The sequence below is a fragment of the Amblyomma maculatum genome, chromosome 3, assembly GCF_055883805.1.
Source record: "Amblyomma maculatum isolate TAMU_Amacu chromosome 3, ASM5588380v1, whole genome shotgun sequence".
Lineage (NCBI taxonomy): Eukaryota > Metazoa > Arthropoda > Arachnida > Ixodida > Ixodidae > Amblyomma > Amblyomma maculatum.
In genome coordinates this window covers 38,777,755-38,797,258 of record NC_139346.1, presented here as the reverse complement: position 1 = coordinate 38,797,258, position 19,504 = coordinate 38,777,755, and the positions used below count along the sequence as shown (strand labels likewise).

General features: G+C 51.5%; 1 protein-coding gene across 1 annotated transcript; it reads left to right on the top strand.

Moving 5' to 3' along the window:
• Positions 1–5,248: 5,248 nt before the first annotated feature.
• Positions 5,249–6,241, top strand: LOC146194591 (uncharacterized). Its single transcript, XM_084596593.1, has one exon. The coding sequence runs from the start codon at positions 5,249–5,251 to the stop codon at positions 6,239–6,241; it is 993 nt and encodes a 330-aa protein (XP_084452719.1).
• The last annotated feature ends 13,263 nt before the right edge of the window (positions 6,242–19,504 follow it).

The window sequence follows — 19,504 nt, the reverse complement described above, 5'->3', positions numbered from 1 at the left end:
TTTCGTCCATAGAGAAACTTACTTTCTCTATGCTTCGTCAGCTTCGTTATCTCCGTTGCCTCGGTTGCCTCTGGCAGCGCCTCCTGACCGATGCAACATCAAGGGGGTGGGGCGATAATAGTGTTGCAATATTAAAAAAAAAAAAGTCAAGAATGTATTTATAAAATACCTTACCTCATTCACAAACGAAGTTATCAAAATGTCTATTCTTTTTTGTTGATTGATACTTCTTAATTTGTAGCAATATAATTTTCTAATCTGAGTGGTTGGCCCCCCCGACCTGTGGCTATGCTGCGGTACCGCTGAACCGCTTTTGGGCCCAGCCTTCGTCACCATTCTACTTCCGCCATGGGGAGACGTGCGCCCCCGTGCAGCAAAGACGCGGCGAATCTGCTGTGCGTGGGGCGAATTTGCCTTTCGTTCTTTCGATTCGCGGCATTCTATGGTCACAAATGAATTGCTAGGCTGCAGTCCTGGCATTGCTGCTGTTGCACACATTTTCACTGGCCTGATAAAATATTTTTTGCGTCACCGAATAAGCTTTATGAAGCGAAGCGACGCTAAGGCGAATCGCTGCCTTCTAACGAGCAGTGAGCTGACAGTCATGCCCGGGTATTGCCGCGTCCAGATTTACCGTGAAGCATTTTTCCCGAAAGAGGACAGACTATACCTTCACCTGCATTAGCATCCTATCTAAACCCGCAAAAAAAGAAAATATTTAAAGAAATTGGGCAACTCATAGGCATCAGCGCTGCTGGGACCGCTGTGCGCGCCTGTGGGCCGCGCTCGTGGATTCAGTTGTTCATTGCATAATTTTTATTTATGCTGTCCTGTGGTCTATATTTCCCTGTCTACGATAGCTTGCATAAGCACCAGTACAATGCAGAGAGTAATCAGCAGGAATGGAGTGTTTAAATGGCGCATTTACTATGTCTTGCGCATTAATTTCGCGAATTTGCCTTGGCAAATTTTTTTTTTGCTTGCTTGCTTTTTTTGGGAACACAGCGCGGAACAAGACGCAACACAAGAAAACGAAGGTAGACAGGACGGAGCGCTCCGTCCTGTCTACCTTCGTTTTCTTGTGTTGCGTCTTGTTCCGCGCTGTGTTCCCAAATATGGATTTGAACCAACTAGCCCAACAGCAAGTGTTGCTTGCTTGCATTCATTATTTTTTCGTCCTCTCAGCTCGTTCCTTTTCTTCTTTCAACACCCTTTCCTTCCACGCTTATGCCGCTACTTTCCTTCTCCTCTTGGGCGGCTTCCTTTGTCCGTCCCCCAGCCCATATTTTTTTTTTCCTCGCCATCCTTCGCTGTCCACTTCGCCCTCCTCTGTAGATGTGATTCAGGAGGTGCCATTCCGTACGCTTTATTAATTTAGTTGTGTTAATGACATTTCCATGTCTACTGAGTTGAAACAAGTTGTCGGGCGGCTGGCTGCCACCTGTTACCTTCCCCTGTCAAAACTTAATTTTGTGGCAGTGGACTTGAAAGTACCGTTAAAGTGGCATTAAGGATCGTTAAAAAAAAACAAAAACGAAAGAAAACTAGCATTCAAGTCGGGATGAAGCAGGACGTTCTTTCAACGAAAAAGAAAATTAAGCATGCTACAATTGCGACATGTGACAGAGAGGAAGACATGAATGTGTATTAGAAACTGTAGATCGTTTGTGCGGTGCTGTAAAGCAGTTTCCATTCTCATAGCTGTGTCTCTGTATCAGCGACCGCGTGCCATCTGCCATCCTTTCCTTTATCGTCGAGAAAAGTGGCAACCACCTCACCAGAAAATAGCTTAAGCTCTTCAAAATCCGTCTGCGTAATGTAAGTGCCTGCGGCATCTTCAGGCCCCGGTTGGTTGGTTGGTTCATAGGAAGGGAAAGGCGCAGTATCTGTCACACTTGCTCTGTGAACACCTGAACCGCGCCGTAAGGGAAGGGATGAAGGTTGAAGTGAGGGTGGATAGAGAGAAAGGGGGGCCGTGGTGGAGGGCTACGGAGTAATTTCGACCACCTGGGGATCTTTAACGTGCGCTGACATCGCACAGCACACGGACGCCACTTCGTTTCGCCTCCATCGAAACGCAGCCGCCGAGGCCGGGATTCGATCCCGGGAACTCCGGCACAGTAGTCGGGCGTCTTACCACTGCACCACCTCGGTAATCGCGTTCTCGAGTTTTCTCGAGTTCCCGGGTTCGAACCCGACCTCGGCGGCTGCGTTTCGATGGAGGCGAAACGAAGAGGCGTCGTGTGCTGTGCGATGTCAGCGCACGTTAAAGATCCCCAGGTGGTCGAAATTACTCCGTAGCCCTCCACTACGGCTCCTCTTTCTCTCTTTCCACTTTCATTCCCACCTTCCTCCCTTCCCTTACGGCGCGGTTCGGGTGTCCACAGAGCAAGTGTGACAGTTACTGCGCCTTTCCCTTCCTGTGAACCAATTTATTTTAACTTGTCCCTTTTTTTTAGGTTTTTTTCTCTTCTTCGACTACAGCTTCATTCATTCCTATTCTTCTCCCATACTCGTTCCACTCTTCTCGGCCGCTCGATTCCCCGAGGAGGAGGAGGAAGAACATTTATTTCCGCCGAATATGGTGCAGCAGCCACCTACGAGTCCGCACGCAGGCGTCCGGGGAGGCAGTCTGTCACACCGCGGCCAGAGGACACCCGGCCTCGTCTAGGAGAAGAGGTCTTCAGCCTCGGCCGCCAGGCGGACGGCGAATCGCTGTGTTTTTTCGTCGGAGCTTCTTAGCGTGGTCTCCCATTCATCGCTAGTTTTAATCGCGTTGCGCCCTGGGGCACGAACGCATCTCCATATTATATGATCTAATGTTGCCACGTGGCCGTAAAATTTACAAATTTCGGTTTCTGCACCGTCCCTCTTCCGCCCTCTGGCACCCGTCCAACTCCTCCACAGGGGCGAAAACAAATTTCGAACTTGGAGTCTTCTCCAATCGTACGATTCCTTTTTACTCAGGGATCTAACCGGTGGCGGATATATCCTCCGGTCTTTCTTCAAGTTGTCGGTTACATCCCTAAAGGTACCTATACATTCCTTGGTTTTAGATGTTGTGGAGGCGTCCGCAGCACCCCGAGGTAGCGAGGAGCGGGCGAGCATGTGGGCAGCCTCGTTGCCGGCAAGACCGGCGTGTGCTGGGGTCCAGATTATGGTCACGCTTTCGGCGAGAGACGACTCGTTCAGAAGTTTTGCAGCACGATTGCTGACTCTACCCTTGCTAAAATTTCTAACCGCCGCTTTGCTATCACTGATGACGTGTTTCACGCCTGGTCGTGTAATGGCAATGGCTATTGCAATCTCCTCCGCCTCTACCGGCGGTAGATCTCGATTTCTTTCTATTCCTATGGCGATCCCAGTGTCCAATAGGGCGACCGAGGTTACGTCGCCTTCTTTCCCGATCGCTGCATCGGTGTAGGCGACCGATCCCGGCGGGAGTTTGTCCAATTTGTTAGCGAGGTGCTTAGCTCTGCTTTTTCTCCTCCCCTCGTCGTGTACGGGGTGCATGTTCTTCGGTATGGGCGAGACGTATAGATGCTTTCTGATTTCTCGATCTATGCTTTCTCTGACACTTTCGCCTTCCCCGGGCGCTAGTAGGTTTACCCAATCGAGGATTTGCCTACCCGCCGCCGTTCCTGCGAGTCGCTCTCTCTGGGACAGCCTGACCGCCGCAGCCAGCTCTTTCCACTCATTATGCAACCCCATTTTCTCTAGAATGTCGTTAGAAGTAGTTATGGAGAGTCCTAGAGCGCACTTCGTGCATCTCCTAATTATGGTGTTTAATTTGTGTTCTTCGCTCTTGTTGATATTTAGGAATGGAGTCGCGTAGCACATTCTGCTCGTGACAAAAGCTTGTACGAGTCGAGCAACGCTTATAAACAAGGGCGTAAACAACAGAAACTCGAGTTCTTTTAGATGGCAAAGGTTGGCGCGCGCTGAAAGGCAACAACCTTCAAAAAATGCAGGCTCGTTAATGCAACGCGGCGGTTAAAAAAAAAAGTTTATAATTCAAGCCAAAGTGAACGTATGGGTGACGTCATTTGACGTCATGGCCCCCCAATTTTCATTGGTCGCTGGAGCCCATGAGCCGCCATGTTTTGTACGTATGGGCCTCTATGGAGCCATCGCTACCATAGTACATATACCTTGGTCTCCCTACCAAACTGTTTTTTACGCCGCGAGGGGCGCGCGCGTCGCACCGCGAGTTACTCCTGCACGGTGCCTATTGACCGTACCGTCCCGATCAAGCTTCATCGTCCCTGTGGTTACAACAGAAGTCGAAATCACGGAAAGGGTTGTCGAAGGAAACACTCAGTTGTTACTGGATAGAGGACTTTGCATCGTAAGAGGCGTTGTCCGTTTCCTTCATGGACGAGCTGATGTGCTCGTCACGAACTTCACCGACGAATACCGGCACCTGAACAAGGGTATGACGATTGCTTTCCTTGACGAGCTAGCGGACACCCGAGAAGTCTTCGCCCTCCCCAGCCAACTTGAAGCCAACCGAGCCAAGAAGCCCAATTTCGACATTAACCCAGCGCTCCCCCTAGACAGACAAGACAGGATTCGCACTCTTTTTGAAAACTACAGCGAGTGCTTTTCTACATTCGAAGGAGTGGTAGCTGTAGCCGGTATAACAAGCAAAACTGTTTATTTATACATCAGGTAATGGCGCCCGTTTTCGCTCTGCTTGGCGCGGTTATGGTGGCTAGATGGGGAGGTGAGAGAGAGCATCGGCCGCCGCGGAGTGTAGCAAGCAATCATGTTTGCAGCGGTGGCGCTGTAGTCGGCACTTAGGTGCATCAGGGTCGTGGGCTGACACGTGCACGACGCCACGGCGGCGAGGGAATTTGCCAGCGACGTCGTCCGAAGCTAAGTGCGCTTTTATATTTATTGTTTAGCTTTGAAAGCGTATTCTCCTGCATGCGTTAAAGGACTAATTTCAAATCATAGGAGCAGGGAAAGCGGAGGTAACCGATTTTCCCTAGGTAGGTGGGCGGGCTGCCTATGGGTCGTAAAGTTAAGGCAGACATGGGGGGCGAGGAGCTGGTGCAATGTGACGAGTGCAGGCGCTGGTGCTACATGGATGAAACGTTTTGAAAGCTTAGATGACGCGAGGGAGACTAGTTTCTCGTGCAAGTTGTGCGTTAGGTTTAAGGAGACCATTCTGAGGCTGGAGGGTGAATGGGCCGTAAAGATTCAGGAGCTCGGGAGGGACCTGAAGGTTGAGAGGGAGAAAAGGATGGCGCTGGAGGCACAGGCAGTAGAGCTGGTTAGGATGGAAGGGGCAAAGACCGACCAGCTAGAGGAGAAAGGGTCTCAGCTCAGGGAAGAACAAAAAAAGCGAGCCGAGCTGGAAGGTCAGGTGAAGGCGCTTATGGCGCGGGCAGCTAAAGACCCCGGGTCAGAGCAAAGTCAGGGGGTGGATGAGACCAGCGTGAAGTCCCCTCAGGATGAAGGAAATGGAAAGGAGGCGGGCAGAGAAAATCACCCGGTGGCGGTGGAGTCGCAAGAGGCGGCTACACGATGCTACAGCGAAGTAGCAAAACAGTTCGCGGGAGGGCTAGCGACAAGCCCGGAATCGCGCGAGAAAGGTGAAACGCCGCTACGACAAGAGAACCAACGAGAGCGAACCGGGCGGCAGTTGGCGCAAGCTGGAGATGAAAGGCTAGATCGTAGGAGAGTCCTGGTGGTGGGGGACTCAAATGTAGCAAGGTTTGAGGAGGCTGTCCTAGCAACAGTGAAGCGTGACAGGCGTTTGAAGGTGGAGGCCCAGTCGGGGAAAGGTATGGTTGAAGCGATGACCAAAGCCCGGGAGGTGGTAGGGAACAACAAGGATGTAGAAACCCTGGTCATCATCCATGCTGGACTCAATGATGTCTTGAAGGGGAGGAGCCGGAATCTCAGGAGGCAGTTAGAAGTAGGTATAAATAACATAAAGGAGGCCTCTGAGAAAGTACACGTGACTGTATGCACAATCCCGGAAGTAGAAGGGCAGTCCAGCAGAACAGAGGGGAGAGTAGTCGAGGCCAACCGGGTCATTAGGAGCCTAAGCCGACGACTTGGGTACACCACAATGGAGGTTAACAGGGATGTGTACGAGGTCGGCCTCCACCCGTTTGCACGAGAAGGCATCCACTACAGCCGGGCCACCGGTAGGAGGCTAGGAGACAGGATAGGCCGCCAGGCAACAGCTTTTTTAGGAGGGCCCAGGGCCCTGAAGCCACCAGTGTAAACAAAGGCGACCAAGAGGACGAACATAGACCAGGGAAACATAGAAGCCATAGGAGAAGCAACAGGCATAAGCGCAAGAGCCAGATTAATTCAGACATAGGGTATATTAACATGCAAGGAGGCAGGAATAGGCTAAAATGGGAGGAAATAGAAGAGCAGCTTAGGCAGGAGAAGTTAATGGTTTATGGATTTGTGCAGACGCATCTTCGGGACATGGAGCAACCACCCTGTAACCCTGATTATGCATGGGAATACTGCAACAGAACAGAGGGCAACAGAAAGGGAGGGGGAAATGGGGCCTTCATCCATAAAAGTACTAATTGGCAAAGAGTCAAACAGGAATGTAAGGAACATTTATGGCTAAAAGGAAAAGTGGCAGGAGAGCAAACACTCCTTGGCTTTGTATACCTGTGGACAGGAGCAACTGCCAAAGAGGAAAACAAAAAAATGGTAGAATGTCTAGCAGGTGACATTAATGAGCTAGAAAAAGGATGCGAAATAATTATAGTAGGGGACATGAATGCTCATATAGAAGATATAGATGGATACACAGACTCGACAGGTACCATGCTGCTGGATATGTGTGAAAGACACGACTTAGTTGTCTGGAACAGTACTGAGAAGTGTGACGGGGTCATAACGTGGGAGGTAGGGAGTCTGCATTCGACAATAGATTATGCGATAATGTCACACATGATGTACGATAGGCTAAGGGTCATGAACATAGATGAACATGGTGCCAGGAGTCAAGGCAGTGATCATAAACGTATCAAGATCAGATTTGGAATAAAAACTAATTCAGGAATGAAACATGATGACCAGCCAGATGGGATCTTTTACTCGGAGCAGCAAATAGAAACAGCAAGCACCCAAACTGAAGCAGTAATCTCTAAGGATAATAAAGCAGAGTGGACATACACAAAGTTAATGGGACTTTTTGGGCTAGAGTTGGCTAAGGTGCGAGTCAGGAAAAAAAGGACAAGACGAAAACCAAAGAGCTGGTGGGATGGGGAGGTGAAGAAGGCCATAGAGAAACGTCAGGAAGCCTCCAGGGAACACAGATATTCTAAGCATAGGGGAGACCCAGAAGCAGACGTTGAGAGAAAATTGGATAAATACATAAAATGTAGAAGGGAGGAATCCTACTTAATCAATGAGAAAATTAGAAGACAAGGGTCCCAGTGGCTGTCAGAAGTAAACAAAAGGGATAAAAATGCAGCTAAGAAATTCTGGCAACATCTGAATTCCCTTAGTAATAAGACTAGCCTAAAGCAGAGGTCTATTGTTACAGATCAAGGTATTCGGCTAGAAGGGGAAAAGGCAATAGAGCATATACGACTAACGATGTCAGAAAAGTTTAAAGAACAAAGAAATGTTGTAGGTGCCTTAGTAGAGGACGATAGACCGGTTAGTGCAATTGTTCCAATTGGACAAAGAGAGTGGGAAAGGGCTGAGAAGAGAGTACCATGTAGCACACCAGCAGGCCCAGATGGTATTCCTATTAGGTTATTAAAGATGTTGGGCCCAAAGTCTAAGGAAACGTTAAGAGAGGTGGTGAGCAAAATGTTAATGGATGGCAAGGTTCCTGAATGAGCATGATATATAAGGGAAAGTGGGACAAAGCTGACATAGGCAAGTACCGTCGTTAAGAGAGGTGGTGAGCAAAATGTTAATGGATGGCAAGGTTCCTGAATGAGCATGATATATAAGGGAGAGTGGGACAAAGCTGACATAGGCAAGTACCGTCCCATAACAGTAACATCAGTGGTCTACAGGGTGGTGATGCAGATTATAAAGGACAGACTGCAGGCATGGGTAGAGAGCAAGGGGGTGCTGGGAGAGCTGCAGAATGGCTTCCGGAAACAAAGGAGGTTAGAGGACACTCTGTTCTCGTTGACACAGTGTATCGAGGTAGCAGAAAAGGAACACAGACCCCTATGGCTAGCTTTTCTAGATATCAAAGGAGCCTATGACAGTGTACTTCAAGAAGACTTATGGGGTATTCTGGATGTGTTAGGTGTGGAAAGCGGAGTAACCAATCTTTTAAAAGGTATTTATAAGGATAACCAGGTGCTAATAAAATGGGAAAAAAGGTGTCGAAGCCTGAAGAGGTAAAGAAGGGGCTTAGACAAAGATTTCCCCTGTCACCTTTGTTGTTCATGCTGTACCTGCAAGGATTAGAGGCAAAACTAGAGGGGAGTGGACTCGGCTTGTGGTTTATACGTGGTCATAGGCCACCAACCACCGCGGGTTCGAGCGTCGCGCGAGCCGAAGCCCCGATCAGCCGTCACCGCGCGCACACTGAAACACCGCAGCGCGAACTCAACCTCCACAGGGAGGAGAGCACTTCGCTGCAAGGACACAAGCCTCCAAGTTCACAAAGGAGACGTTTATTGAAACGCCATCCTCCAGCGGTACACACACACGCACACACATACACATATATACAAACACACATATACACACGTACTCAGTCACCGTGTTCCGGGAGCGTGCGAGGACCAAGGCTCCCCTGCGCGCACGAAGTGACACGGAGTGCGCGCCGCAAGCACGCAAAGGCGTGCTGTGATCTCTCTCCCGCAGTGACCAGAAGGTTCCTTTGAGAAAGAGTTGGCAACCACCGCAAGGTACGCCTGTCGCCGTTGGATCACGATCGACAGGCTCGAGCTTCGCTGTCAGATACGACCCGGAGCAGACGAACTCGAGTACAGACTGGTCTGCGCGGACAAAGGCCGGCAGACAAGAACAGTAGCGTACGCACCTTGCGATGTCTCGGAGGGGTCTCCCCTTGGGCCCCGCTCGGAGGGTCGCGCGAGCGCGGCCGTCGAAGCGGTGCCATGTTCCCGCCAAAAGGCGCCAATGGGAACAGCCACTGGGACGCCAGGACGGAGCTGTGGCCCGAACGACAGTCGTCCGAGCCTCTCTCCGCCGCCTCAGGCGGGAGAAAGGGAACGAGGAGAATAACATGGCACGGCGGCGGCCGCTCAAAGGGCAGCCGCGGCAAGCCCGAATCCCACATCCTCCTCTCCTTAATTGCCCTCCTACTCATCAGCGAAAGCACGCGGCAGGTCACCAGCATGAAGAAAAGAATGATGATCCTCACGCAACCAGTAAACTACGTTTCAGTTCCAGCCAAAAAGGCCTCGAAAAGAGAGGCACTCCAGAAAGACAAACACCAGCAAGGCGCAAAAAAAAAACAAGAACAAGAGGGCATGAAGAATAATGTACAAAGTTCCGGAGGCTAAGTAACAACAACTATGTACAGAACACAATCAGGTACAGAACAACTATGTACAAACACAACTATGGACAGAAGTTCCAAAGTTCGTCGGTGCACCTCAGGGAGCCTGCGGTGACTCACCGCTCGGTGACTTCTGGGTGGCCAACGTTCATCGTTGGCTGCAAACGATCTCCGTCAGTGGTGGTGCAGGTTAAGTGCGGGAACAGCGAATACGCAGAAGGGGCCCCAGGCGTGGAAAGTCCGTGACTCCGTGGCGATCCAAGGAGCACATGGGAAGACCGCGCGGGGCTTCCTTTACACCACGCTCCGCACACGCCGGCAAACACACATGGCGCGACGCCGTCGCCTCCACGCCCAGGCACGCACACGCACAGCCACTCACACACCAAAGGGTGATGCCGACATTCCGCGGTGAACCTGTCCCGAGCACCTTCGCAACCGCGGCGGCCTTGGGTGAAAGAGGCATCGTCCATGCTCCCCGTCCCCAAACGGCCCCAACTTCCTTTCCACACACACCGGAAAAAGCCGCGCGTCGGGCTGCCTAATCAGCAACCCTCGCAATTTCAAGGAGAAGGAGAAGAGAAGACGCGCTGTACAAAAGAAGGCACCCACTGTACAATGTTTACAAGATAAGGAGCAAGAACGGAAACAAAAGAAAGCGAAAACTGTGAAGAGACACAAAAATAAAAATAAAGCACACAGGCTGGAACTGAGCTGCCAGAAAAAGGGGAGACCAACCTTGCTTCCGGGTAGGGTTCGACGAGCAAGCTCGCTCGGTGAACGGTATGCCTTCGGTTGCGGAAAAGGCCCGTCGTCCGGCATCAATCACACAGGTGAACGTCGCCTCACCTTGTACCGGTGCGGGGCACTGCTGCGTTCCACCGCATCGGTTGTGCCTTGGCACTTGCCTGTGGTGACAGTGGGCACCAGCGCAAGCTCGTCAGACCGTTACGCATGGGCCTTAAGGTCTGCGATGCAGGCACGGCTGGCTTTCCCCATAGGGGGATTCTCCAGCAATGAGCCCCTGCTTGTTACTGAGGAAATGCCCCATGAAATCGCAGGTGGTCATCTGCCACGGACGCACACTGTCAGTTGGTTTCGTCATGCTTGGTAGCTTGCCACATCTCGACTTCTCCATTTGACAGACATGGCAGGAACGGCAACAGCTGAAAATGTCGCGCTTCATGCCTGGCTGCAGTCACCGATTGACTCAGTTTCTTGAAACCTTGGAGCCACTCAGATGACCAGCGCATGGTTTGTCGTGAGAGAACGCAACAGAGTGCCGCTCAAACATTGGGGAATAGCCACTTCAAATGGTTCATGGACTCATCATCCGTGGCTATGTATTCCAGCGCGAGCCCGTCATTGCCCAGCAAACATGAATCGCCGGGGCACGCCGCGACACACGCTGGCTCGTGCCCCCCCTGCGCCCGCTCAATACAAGCAGCGTAACGGCGCTTCGTCTCCCAGAGACCGTCGCTGACATCGCGACAAAACGGGTCATTTTGCTGGACCGTCGTAGCTCTTCATGGCTGAAAACGATCCTAGTCATCCCAAAGGAGAGCCTGGTTTCGTCCCCCCGCAGGCTCGCAGCAAAACTTCCGCTGGCATCGGCGTCTCAGATGTGCTCACAAAGAGCTTTCACCCTCGCCTGCTTTGCGAAGCGCTGCTTACCCGTATAGCGGAATAGGGAAACCGTCTGCGGGCGTCCCTTCCGTGCCGATCTGCGGCTCGTCCGCTGTTTCGCCCCCCCGCCTGCCGGCGTAAAGACGCCGCCGCGGGCGAGTGGAGCACGGGATAGCGCGTCAGCTACCATGTTCGCTCTCCCCTGTAGATACTGCACTGAAAAGTCGAAATGCTTTGCTAAGAGAGAATGGCGCACCAGTCGGCTCGCAAGTTCACGGAGTCGCATCAGCCAACTGAGCGCGCTGTCGGCGCGGTTTCCAGAGGGAGCCCGGCCGACGCCTCGCCGTTCCCCGAACAGAAATGACTGCAAGCGGGGTACGGGTGCTGTTGTGCGGAGATGCCGGCAGCGGCGGCGTCGCGCACATTGCTTCCGCAACGGCGTAAAGCTGAAACAGTGGAGGCATATGGTCAACGGTCGCACCGCAGGGTGGTCCGAAGAACCATGTAGCGTGTTTCAGTGCCTTTGCCGAGTGCCGCGCAGGGGGCGGTAGGCATATGGCGCATGAGCTTGATCGTCAAGGCGACCGGCTCGGCCGATGTGCTGTCCAACGACTCATGGAGCCGGGGACAATTCACGTTGGGCGCCAGTTGTGGTTTCTACGTGGTCATAGGCCACCAACCACCGCGGGTTCGAGCGTCGCGCGAGCCGAAGCCCCGATCAGCCGTCGCCGAGCGCACACTGAAACACCGCAGCGCGCACTCAACCTCCACAGGGAGGAGAGCACTTCGCTGCAAGGACACAAGCCTCTAAGTTCACAAAGGAGACGTTTATTGAAACGCCATCCTCCAGCGGTACACACACACACACACACACACACACACACACACACACACACACACACACACACACACACACACACACACACACACACACACACACACACACACACACACACACACACACACACACACACACACACACACACACACACACACACACACACACACACACACACACACACACACACACACACACACACACACACACACACACACACACACACACACACACACACACACACACACACACACACACACACACACACACACACACACACACACACACACACACACACACACACACACACACACACACACACACACACACACACACACACACACACACACACACACACACACACACACACACACACACACACACATACACACGTACTAAGTCACCGTGTTCCGGGAGCGCGCGAGGAGCAAGGCTCCCCTGCGCGCACGAAGTGACACGGAGTGCGCGCCGCAAGCACGCAAAGGCGTGCTGTGATCTCTCTCTCGCAGTGACCAGAGGGTTCCTTTGAGAAAGAGTGGGCAACCACCGCAAGGTACGCCTGTCGCGGAACGTTGGATCACGATCGACAGGCTCGAGCTTCGCTCTCAGGTACGACCCGGAGCAGACGAACTCGAGTACACACTGGTCTGCGCGGACAAAGGCCGGCAGACAAGAACAGTAGCGTACGCACCTTGCGATGTCTCGGAGGGGTCTCCCCTTGGGCCCCGCTCGGAGGGTCGCGCGAGCGCGGCCGTCGAAGCGGTGCCATGTTCCCGCCAAAAGTCACCAATGGGAACAGCCACTGGGACGCCAGGACGGAGCTGTGGCCCGAACGACAGTGACAAGTCGTCCAAGCCTCTCTCCGCCGCCTCAGGCGGGAGAAAGGGATCGAGGAGAACAACATGGCACGGCGGCGGCCGCTCAAAGGGCAGTCGCGGCAAGCCCGAATCCCACATCTTCCTCTCCTTAATTGCCCTCCTACCCATCAGCGAAAACACGCGGCAGGTACCCAGCATGAGGTTACTGTCTTGTATCCTCCGCTCCAGGTTTATCATATAAAGCATGAACAGCACCGGTGATAGAGGACAGCCTTGTCTTAATCCTTTGCATACTTTGACATCCTCCGTACTTCTTATCCCTTCCCACGTAATTTCTACTTTGTTATCCCGGTATATTTCCTGTAGGAACTCTATTATCTCATAACCGATACCTTCTTCTTTTAATATGTTCCACAGGAGGTCCCTGCTTACGTTGTCGTACGCCCCGTTTATGTCCAGGAAGGCCAAATACAAAGGTCTATTTTCCACTCTAGATATTTCGATGCATTGGGTAAGCACGAACAGGCTATCATCTAAGCGCCTACCATTTCTAAAGCCGTTCTGAAGTTCTCCGAGTATCTTGTTACTTTCAACCCATGCTTGCACCTTTACTTTCACCGCCTGCATGGCTAACCTGTACATACAGATGTTATGGTAATCGGCCTGTAGGATTTTATGTGCATGCTGTCTCCTTTCCCTTTATAAATTAAATTCATTTTACTCTGCCGCCAGCTGTCCGGAATTTGCTTATTCGTTATGACTGTTTCCAGAGCTTTTAACAACGTTTCCTTACTTTTTGGACCGAGTTCATTAATCAGCTTGATCGGAATTCCATCTATTCCTGTAGATGTGTTTTTAGGAATATTTTTTTCTGCCTTTTTCCAGTTTATATTGGTCAGTTCTAAGCTGCTTTGTATTCTGCTACCTTGTGTTGCTTCCTGATTTGCGGAGATCACCCTATCGTCGCTCTTAAATGACTCGGCTATAACTGATGGAATATAGTTCACTGCGTTATCTCGCTTTAAACAATTTCCCTCGTTATCTTGAATCCGATCCTGCTTTCTTTGATTCTTCTTCCCCAGCCAGCTTATATGGTTCCAGAATTTTCTTGCTCCGCCTCTAGAGGCATCTTGTATATCAGCCATCCAGCGATCGGTGGACTGTCTTATTTTACTTTGGACAAGGGCCTGCACTTGAAGTTTCTTTTGTCGATATGATTCCCATTTTTGGTCGATTCCCTCCTGAGATACCTGTGCTTTCTTTGCCATTCGGTGTTCCCTTGAAGCAGCCCGTCGTTGTTCAATAGCTTCCCTGATTTCCTTATTCCACCAGCTCCGTGGCTTCCTCTTTCCATTCCAGCGGTTTGCTACTTTAACCTCCTGAATTTTCCTCCTTATGAGTAGTTCTACCTGTTCATAATCCCAGTCTTCCATGTGGCTTTTCTCTATTGCTTCCTCTATGTCTGCTGCTATCTGCGCTATTTGATCGTCGTTTAATTTTGCGTTTACGTTTTGTCTAAGTTCCATTTCTCTTTTCATCAAGGGCCCCATCTGCAGACTAATACGTTTATGATCACTTCCCAGACCACACTCCCCTTCTTCGTCTATTTCCATTTTTGTTACCTTGCTATAAATTTCCTGCGACATTAGACAATAGTCAATGGTCGTCTGCCTGTTGCGGAATTCCCACGTGATTTGGCCTTCACATTTTGTTTCTCTATTTACTATAACTAGATCGTGTCGCTCACAGAAATCTAGCATTAGCTTGCCGTTACAATCCGTGTATCCATCCAGATCGTCGATGTGGCCGTTCATGTCCCCCAGCAGACAAAGTTTCTAAGTTCGCAACGCGCGCGCCACCTGTCACTGGCATGAATGACTGCGACAGCCTTTAGCATGCGCGGGCCGGCGCGATGCTCTCACCTCCCCAAAGCGGTCGCTCATGCCGGGTTCTCTCGGCGGTCCGCCTGGTTAGCTTGCCGCTTGGGGCGCTGTTGTCAGTGGCGCCCACAACACCCCCTTTCTTGAAAGGTTTGATCTCACAGGTCCAGGCTTTCTGGTCGCTTACAAACACGTCCACTTCTTGTGGTGCTCGTGTCCTGCAACGGTTGCAGGTGTCTTGCTTGTCCTCTGTCGGTTTGTACAACGTAGGACCTTGGTTCTGATGTTGGCTGTGTTACCACGCCGTGTGATGCAGCTCCAGCGAGGATGCGCACCGCTGTACCTGGTGGTAAGCGCTCTCGGCTCCGTACATTGTGCCGGGTGTCGTATGATCGTTTTGCACGAGCTCTGTAGGCTTCATTATTTTGTCTGAATTCGCTGTCGTCCCACTTCGGGGCTAGCTAGCTTCGAAGTGGTTGGTACTGTGATGTTCAGACGACGACCCATTAAGAGTTCTCCTGGTGAAAACCCTTCCACGCCGGGTGTGGCCCTGTAGACAAGCAGCGCTTCGTGTATGTTGGAAGACTTCCTCAAAAGCTGCTTTGCTGTCTGCACAGCCCTCTCAGCCATACCATTGCTCTGCGGGTAGTAAGGGCTTGAGGTTGTGTGTGAGGCTCCCCAGTGATGAAATAGTTCTTTGAACTCTGTGGAAGTGAACTGTGGTCCGTTGTCTGTGCGTATTGTCCGTGTAACACCGTACCATGCACACATTGGCTCCAAGACTAGGGCTATGTTTTTTGTAGCTGTCCTCGGAAAATCGGGAGTAGTAGTCCACTACTACAACATACTCTTTCCCCTCCAGCATGAAGAGATCTATGCCGACTGTGTCCCAAGGGTGTGCTGGCAACGGGGTTAGAAGCAGGGGTTCTGTTTCTGACTTCCTGTGCTCTCTGCAAGTTGGACACCTTTCCACATAGTCTTCAATGGGCTTGCCTACGACTGGCCACCATATGCATTTTCTTGCCCTCGCTCGGCACCTCGTTGTGCCCAAGTGGCCTGCATAGAGTTTTTTCAGAACCTCTACTCTGATGTCTGGCGGGATGGTTACTCTGTCGCCTTTGAATAGCAGACCATCAAGAGAGAAATCTCACTAGCCACCTCGACGTACCTTTTCAGGTCAGGTGACAGCCCATGCACAGTTGGCCATGATGTAGTGCAGAAGGTAGCCCCCCTGGAAAGTGTTTCGTCTGACTGGATGCTTGCCCTGATTCTGTCCAGCATTTGGTTTGAAGCAGGGCGCTGTTCAAGTGCTAATTCTTCAAACTCGCGCACTGCACTCTCGAGAGTTCTTTTTTTGCTGGTTTCCCAGATGGCTTCCGGGACAGAAGGTCAGCTGTGTACAGCTTTTTGCCGGGAGTGTGGGACATGGTGTAGTCGTATACGAAAAGGCGCATCCTGAAACGTTGAAGGCGAGGACTCAGCTCGTCAAGTCGTTTAGTCGTCAGCAACGGTATTAACAGTTGGTGGTCCGTTCCCACGTGAAAGGTTGATCCCAGCAGGTATTTGCGGAAATGTTCGCAAGCCCATGTGATTGCCAGTGCCTCCTTTTCGATTTGGGAATATCTTTGTTCTGTATCCGTAAGGGAGCGTGATGCATATGCCACAGGTAGAAGCTTTTCGTGAGACTGCTGTAGAAGTACAGCCCCAAGACCGTATGAGAAAGCATCCACAGACACTGTGTGAGGCGACTGAGCATCGTAGTGAGTAATAATCGGCGTCCTGCTTAAAGCTTGCTTGTGTTTGTCAAAACTCTGCTGCTGAGCTGGGCCCCAGTGCCAGTCGGCATCTTGGTGGAGCAAGTCTCTGAGAGGCTTCGTAAAGTCTGCTAGCTCTGGAAGAAATTTCGCTAGGTGGTTTGCAAAGCCCAGCAAAGACCTGACTTCTGACACATCACGTGGTGGGTCGAGCTGGACTATGGCCCTGACCTTTTCTGGGTCGGCGCTGACTCCTGTTGAGTTTACTACGTGTCCTAAGAATGTTACTTCTGTTTGTCGAAAGGAGCACTTGTCGATGTTGAGGGTAACACCTGCGTCTTCCAGCTTCCTCAGCACCAGCAGTAGGTTGGTGTCGAGTTCCTTAGTTGTCTTCCCTGAGACAATGATGTAATCTTGTAGACAACTCACACCATCTAGTCCTTCGATCACACGCAGCATTTCTCGTTGGTAGAACTCTGGCGCTGTGGAGATTCTGAAAGGAAGCCTCAGGAACTGTAACCTGCCAACTGGTGTGATGAAGGTTGTGTATTCGTGAGAGTCATTGGACAGTGGCACCTGCCAGTACCCTGCTCGTGCATCTAGGCGGCTGAAAACTGTTGCACCTGCTAATTTTGCAAAACACTCGTCCACCGTAGGCATGAACACGTCGCGTATTATTTGTTGGTTGAGTTGATGCGCAGCTCACTGTTCTTTTTTCGTGCGACAACCATTGGAAAACACCACTCGGTTGCTCGCTCGATCTTCTGGATGACTCCCAAGTCTTCCTCCTGTCTATTTCTTTCTTCACAAGTGGAAGCATTGGAAGAAGCACGCGCCTAAGATAACCGACTGCGTATGGCTCAGCATCCTTTTTGGCTTTGATGCGACACTCAGTCTTCATGACTCCAAGCCCAGACGTTATCTTTGGGTATGACGTAAAGAAGTTGGGGACATGATTGTGCAAGGGTTTCGTCTAGCTCAAGAGGGCGCTGTAGAATCCCAAGTGATTCTATAGCTGGTCGACTGAGCAGTGGTTCTTTTAATCCTTTGATGATGAAGTCTGCTTCTTGGACTTCAGTGTTGCGCCAGGTGACTGTTGCATCGATGTAGCCAAGAGTGGTTATCGCTGTCGGCCTGGGCCTATCAACAGCTGTTGCGTTGACTTGATGGGTCACATGACGGTTCTGTCGTACTGGTCGTGTGCGATTGCAGTCACATCCGGGCCGGTGTCGACCTTGAAGGTAAAAGGCAAGTTGTTCACGGTAGCAGTAATCCTCCACGGCGTGTTCACTCCCACTTTGATTTCGCCTCGATATAGCTCTCCGAGATCTTTTGGTCGTTGTCGGATACTCGAGGTCTCGTCCTTCGGCTTAGACATGCAGACGCGGGCGTAGTGGTCTTTTTTCCCACACTGGTTGCACGTCTTGTCTATCGCGGGACACTGTGTCTTCGTGTGGTCACGCACACCACCACACCACTTGCAGCGTTCGTCTCCCGTCTTGTGTGTACGTTGAGGGCACGACTTGAAAGGCACTTTTGCTTCGTTCCGGCGAGTTTTGACGTTTGTCTGGCCGCGAACGTCTCCCATGTCGAGAGCTGGCTGTTCGATGGAGCGAATTTCCTTGTGTTGAAGTTTCACGCTCTCTGAATTGCGGGCAGCTGTGATTGCTTTTCCGAGAGTGAGTTCTGCGTCAAGCTGCAGGCTCTCGCTGAGTTTTACGTCTCGCAAGCCGACCACGAGCCTGTACCGAATCAGTTCGTCTTTGAGAGTTCCGTAATCGCATCTTTCGGCCATCTTGAACAGTTTCGTCGCAAATGCGTCGAGGTTTTCATGTTGCTCTTGTTCCCGAGAGTTAAATCGCGCTCTCACAGATGACATTCTTTCGAGGTAGGAAATGCTTTTCAAAAGCACTCACCAGAGTATGATGCCATCTGTTCGTCTTTCAGTTTCAAAGCAGCGAGCACGTCCTCCGCTTCTTCGCCCATGGCGTAGAGTAATGTGTTGATTTGCGTCGTCTCGTCCTGTCCTGTCAGACCGGAGATGAGTCGGTAGCGTTCCCACCTGCGGTGCCATCGTGTCCAGTCTTCGGGCTTGCGAAAATCGAGCTTTGTCGGCAGTTCCACGGCGACCGAGCGGGTTGAACGTCATTCTCGGAGTGCCGCTCGCGCGCTCTTCGTTCGCGCCGCGAGTGTCTGGCATGACGCTGCGGCCGCTTACGTTGGGTTCGCTGTCCTTCTGGGTGTCATGCTGCGTTGGTTATCCCGCCGCTGCCACCATGTGGTAGACGTAGCCGGTATAAAAAGCAAAACTGTTTATATACATCAGGTAATGGCGCCCGTTTTCGCTCTGCTTGGCGCGGTCGCCCATGCCGAGGTTTCCCGGCGGTCCGCCTGGTTAGCTTGCCGCTTGGGGCGCTGTCGTCAGTGACGCCCATAACAGAAGGTACGGTAAACTTCGTTGGCAAAGCATCGCATCATCAGGGACGAAAACGCTCGACCGCTACGTCAAAGTCCCTACCGTGTATCACCGCGAGAACGCCAGGCCATGCGCGATTAAGGTGAGGAAATGCTGCGTGATGATGTAATCCAGCTATCCAACAGCACCTGGGCGGCACCAGTCGCTTCGGTGTATAAGAAAGACGGCACAAGTCGCTTCTGCGTTGATTATCGCCGCTTGAATGCATAACTAGGAAGGATGTCAACCCGCTTCGCCTCATCGACGACACTCTGGACTGGCTCTGTAACGCTAAGTACTTCTGCCGATGGACCTGAAGAGCGGGTACTGGCAAATTGAGGTCGACGAAAGAGACCGCGAGAAGACCAGACGGCCTCTTCGAATTCAAGGTAATGCCATTTGGCTTCTGCCCCGCACCAGCCACATTTCAACGGGTAAAGGACACTGTCCTGGTGGGCTTAAAGTGGCAGATTTGCTTGGTATACTTGGACGACGTCGTTGCGTCCTCGTCAGACTTTGAAGACCACTTGAGAAGGCTTCGAACGCAACCAAGTCCTCAGGTTTAAAGTTGAAAGCAGATAAATGCCACTTCGCCTACAACGAGATGTTGTTCCTTGGTCATATTGTCAGCAAGGAAGGAGTTGCTGCTATC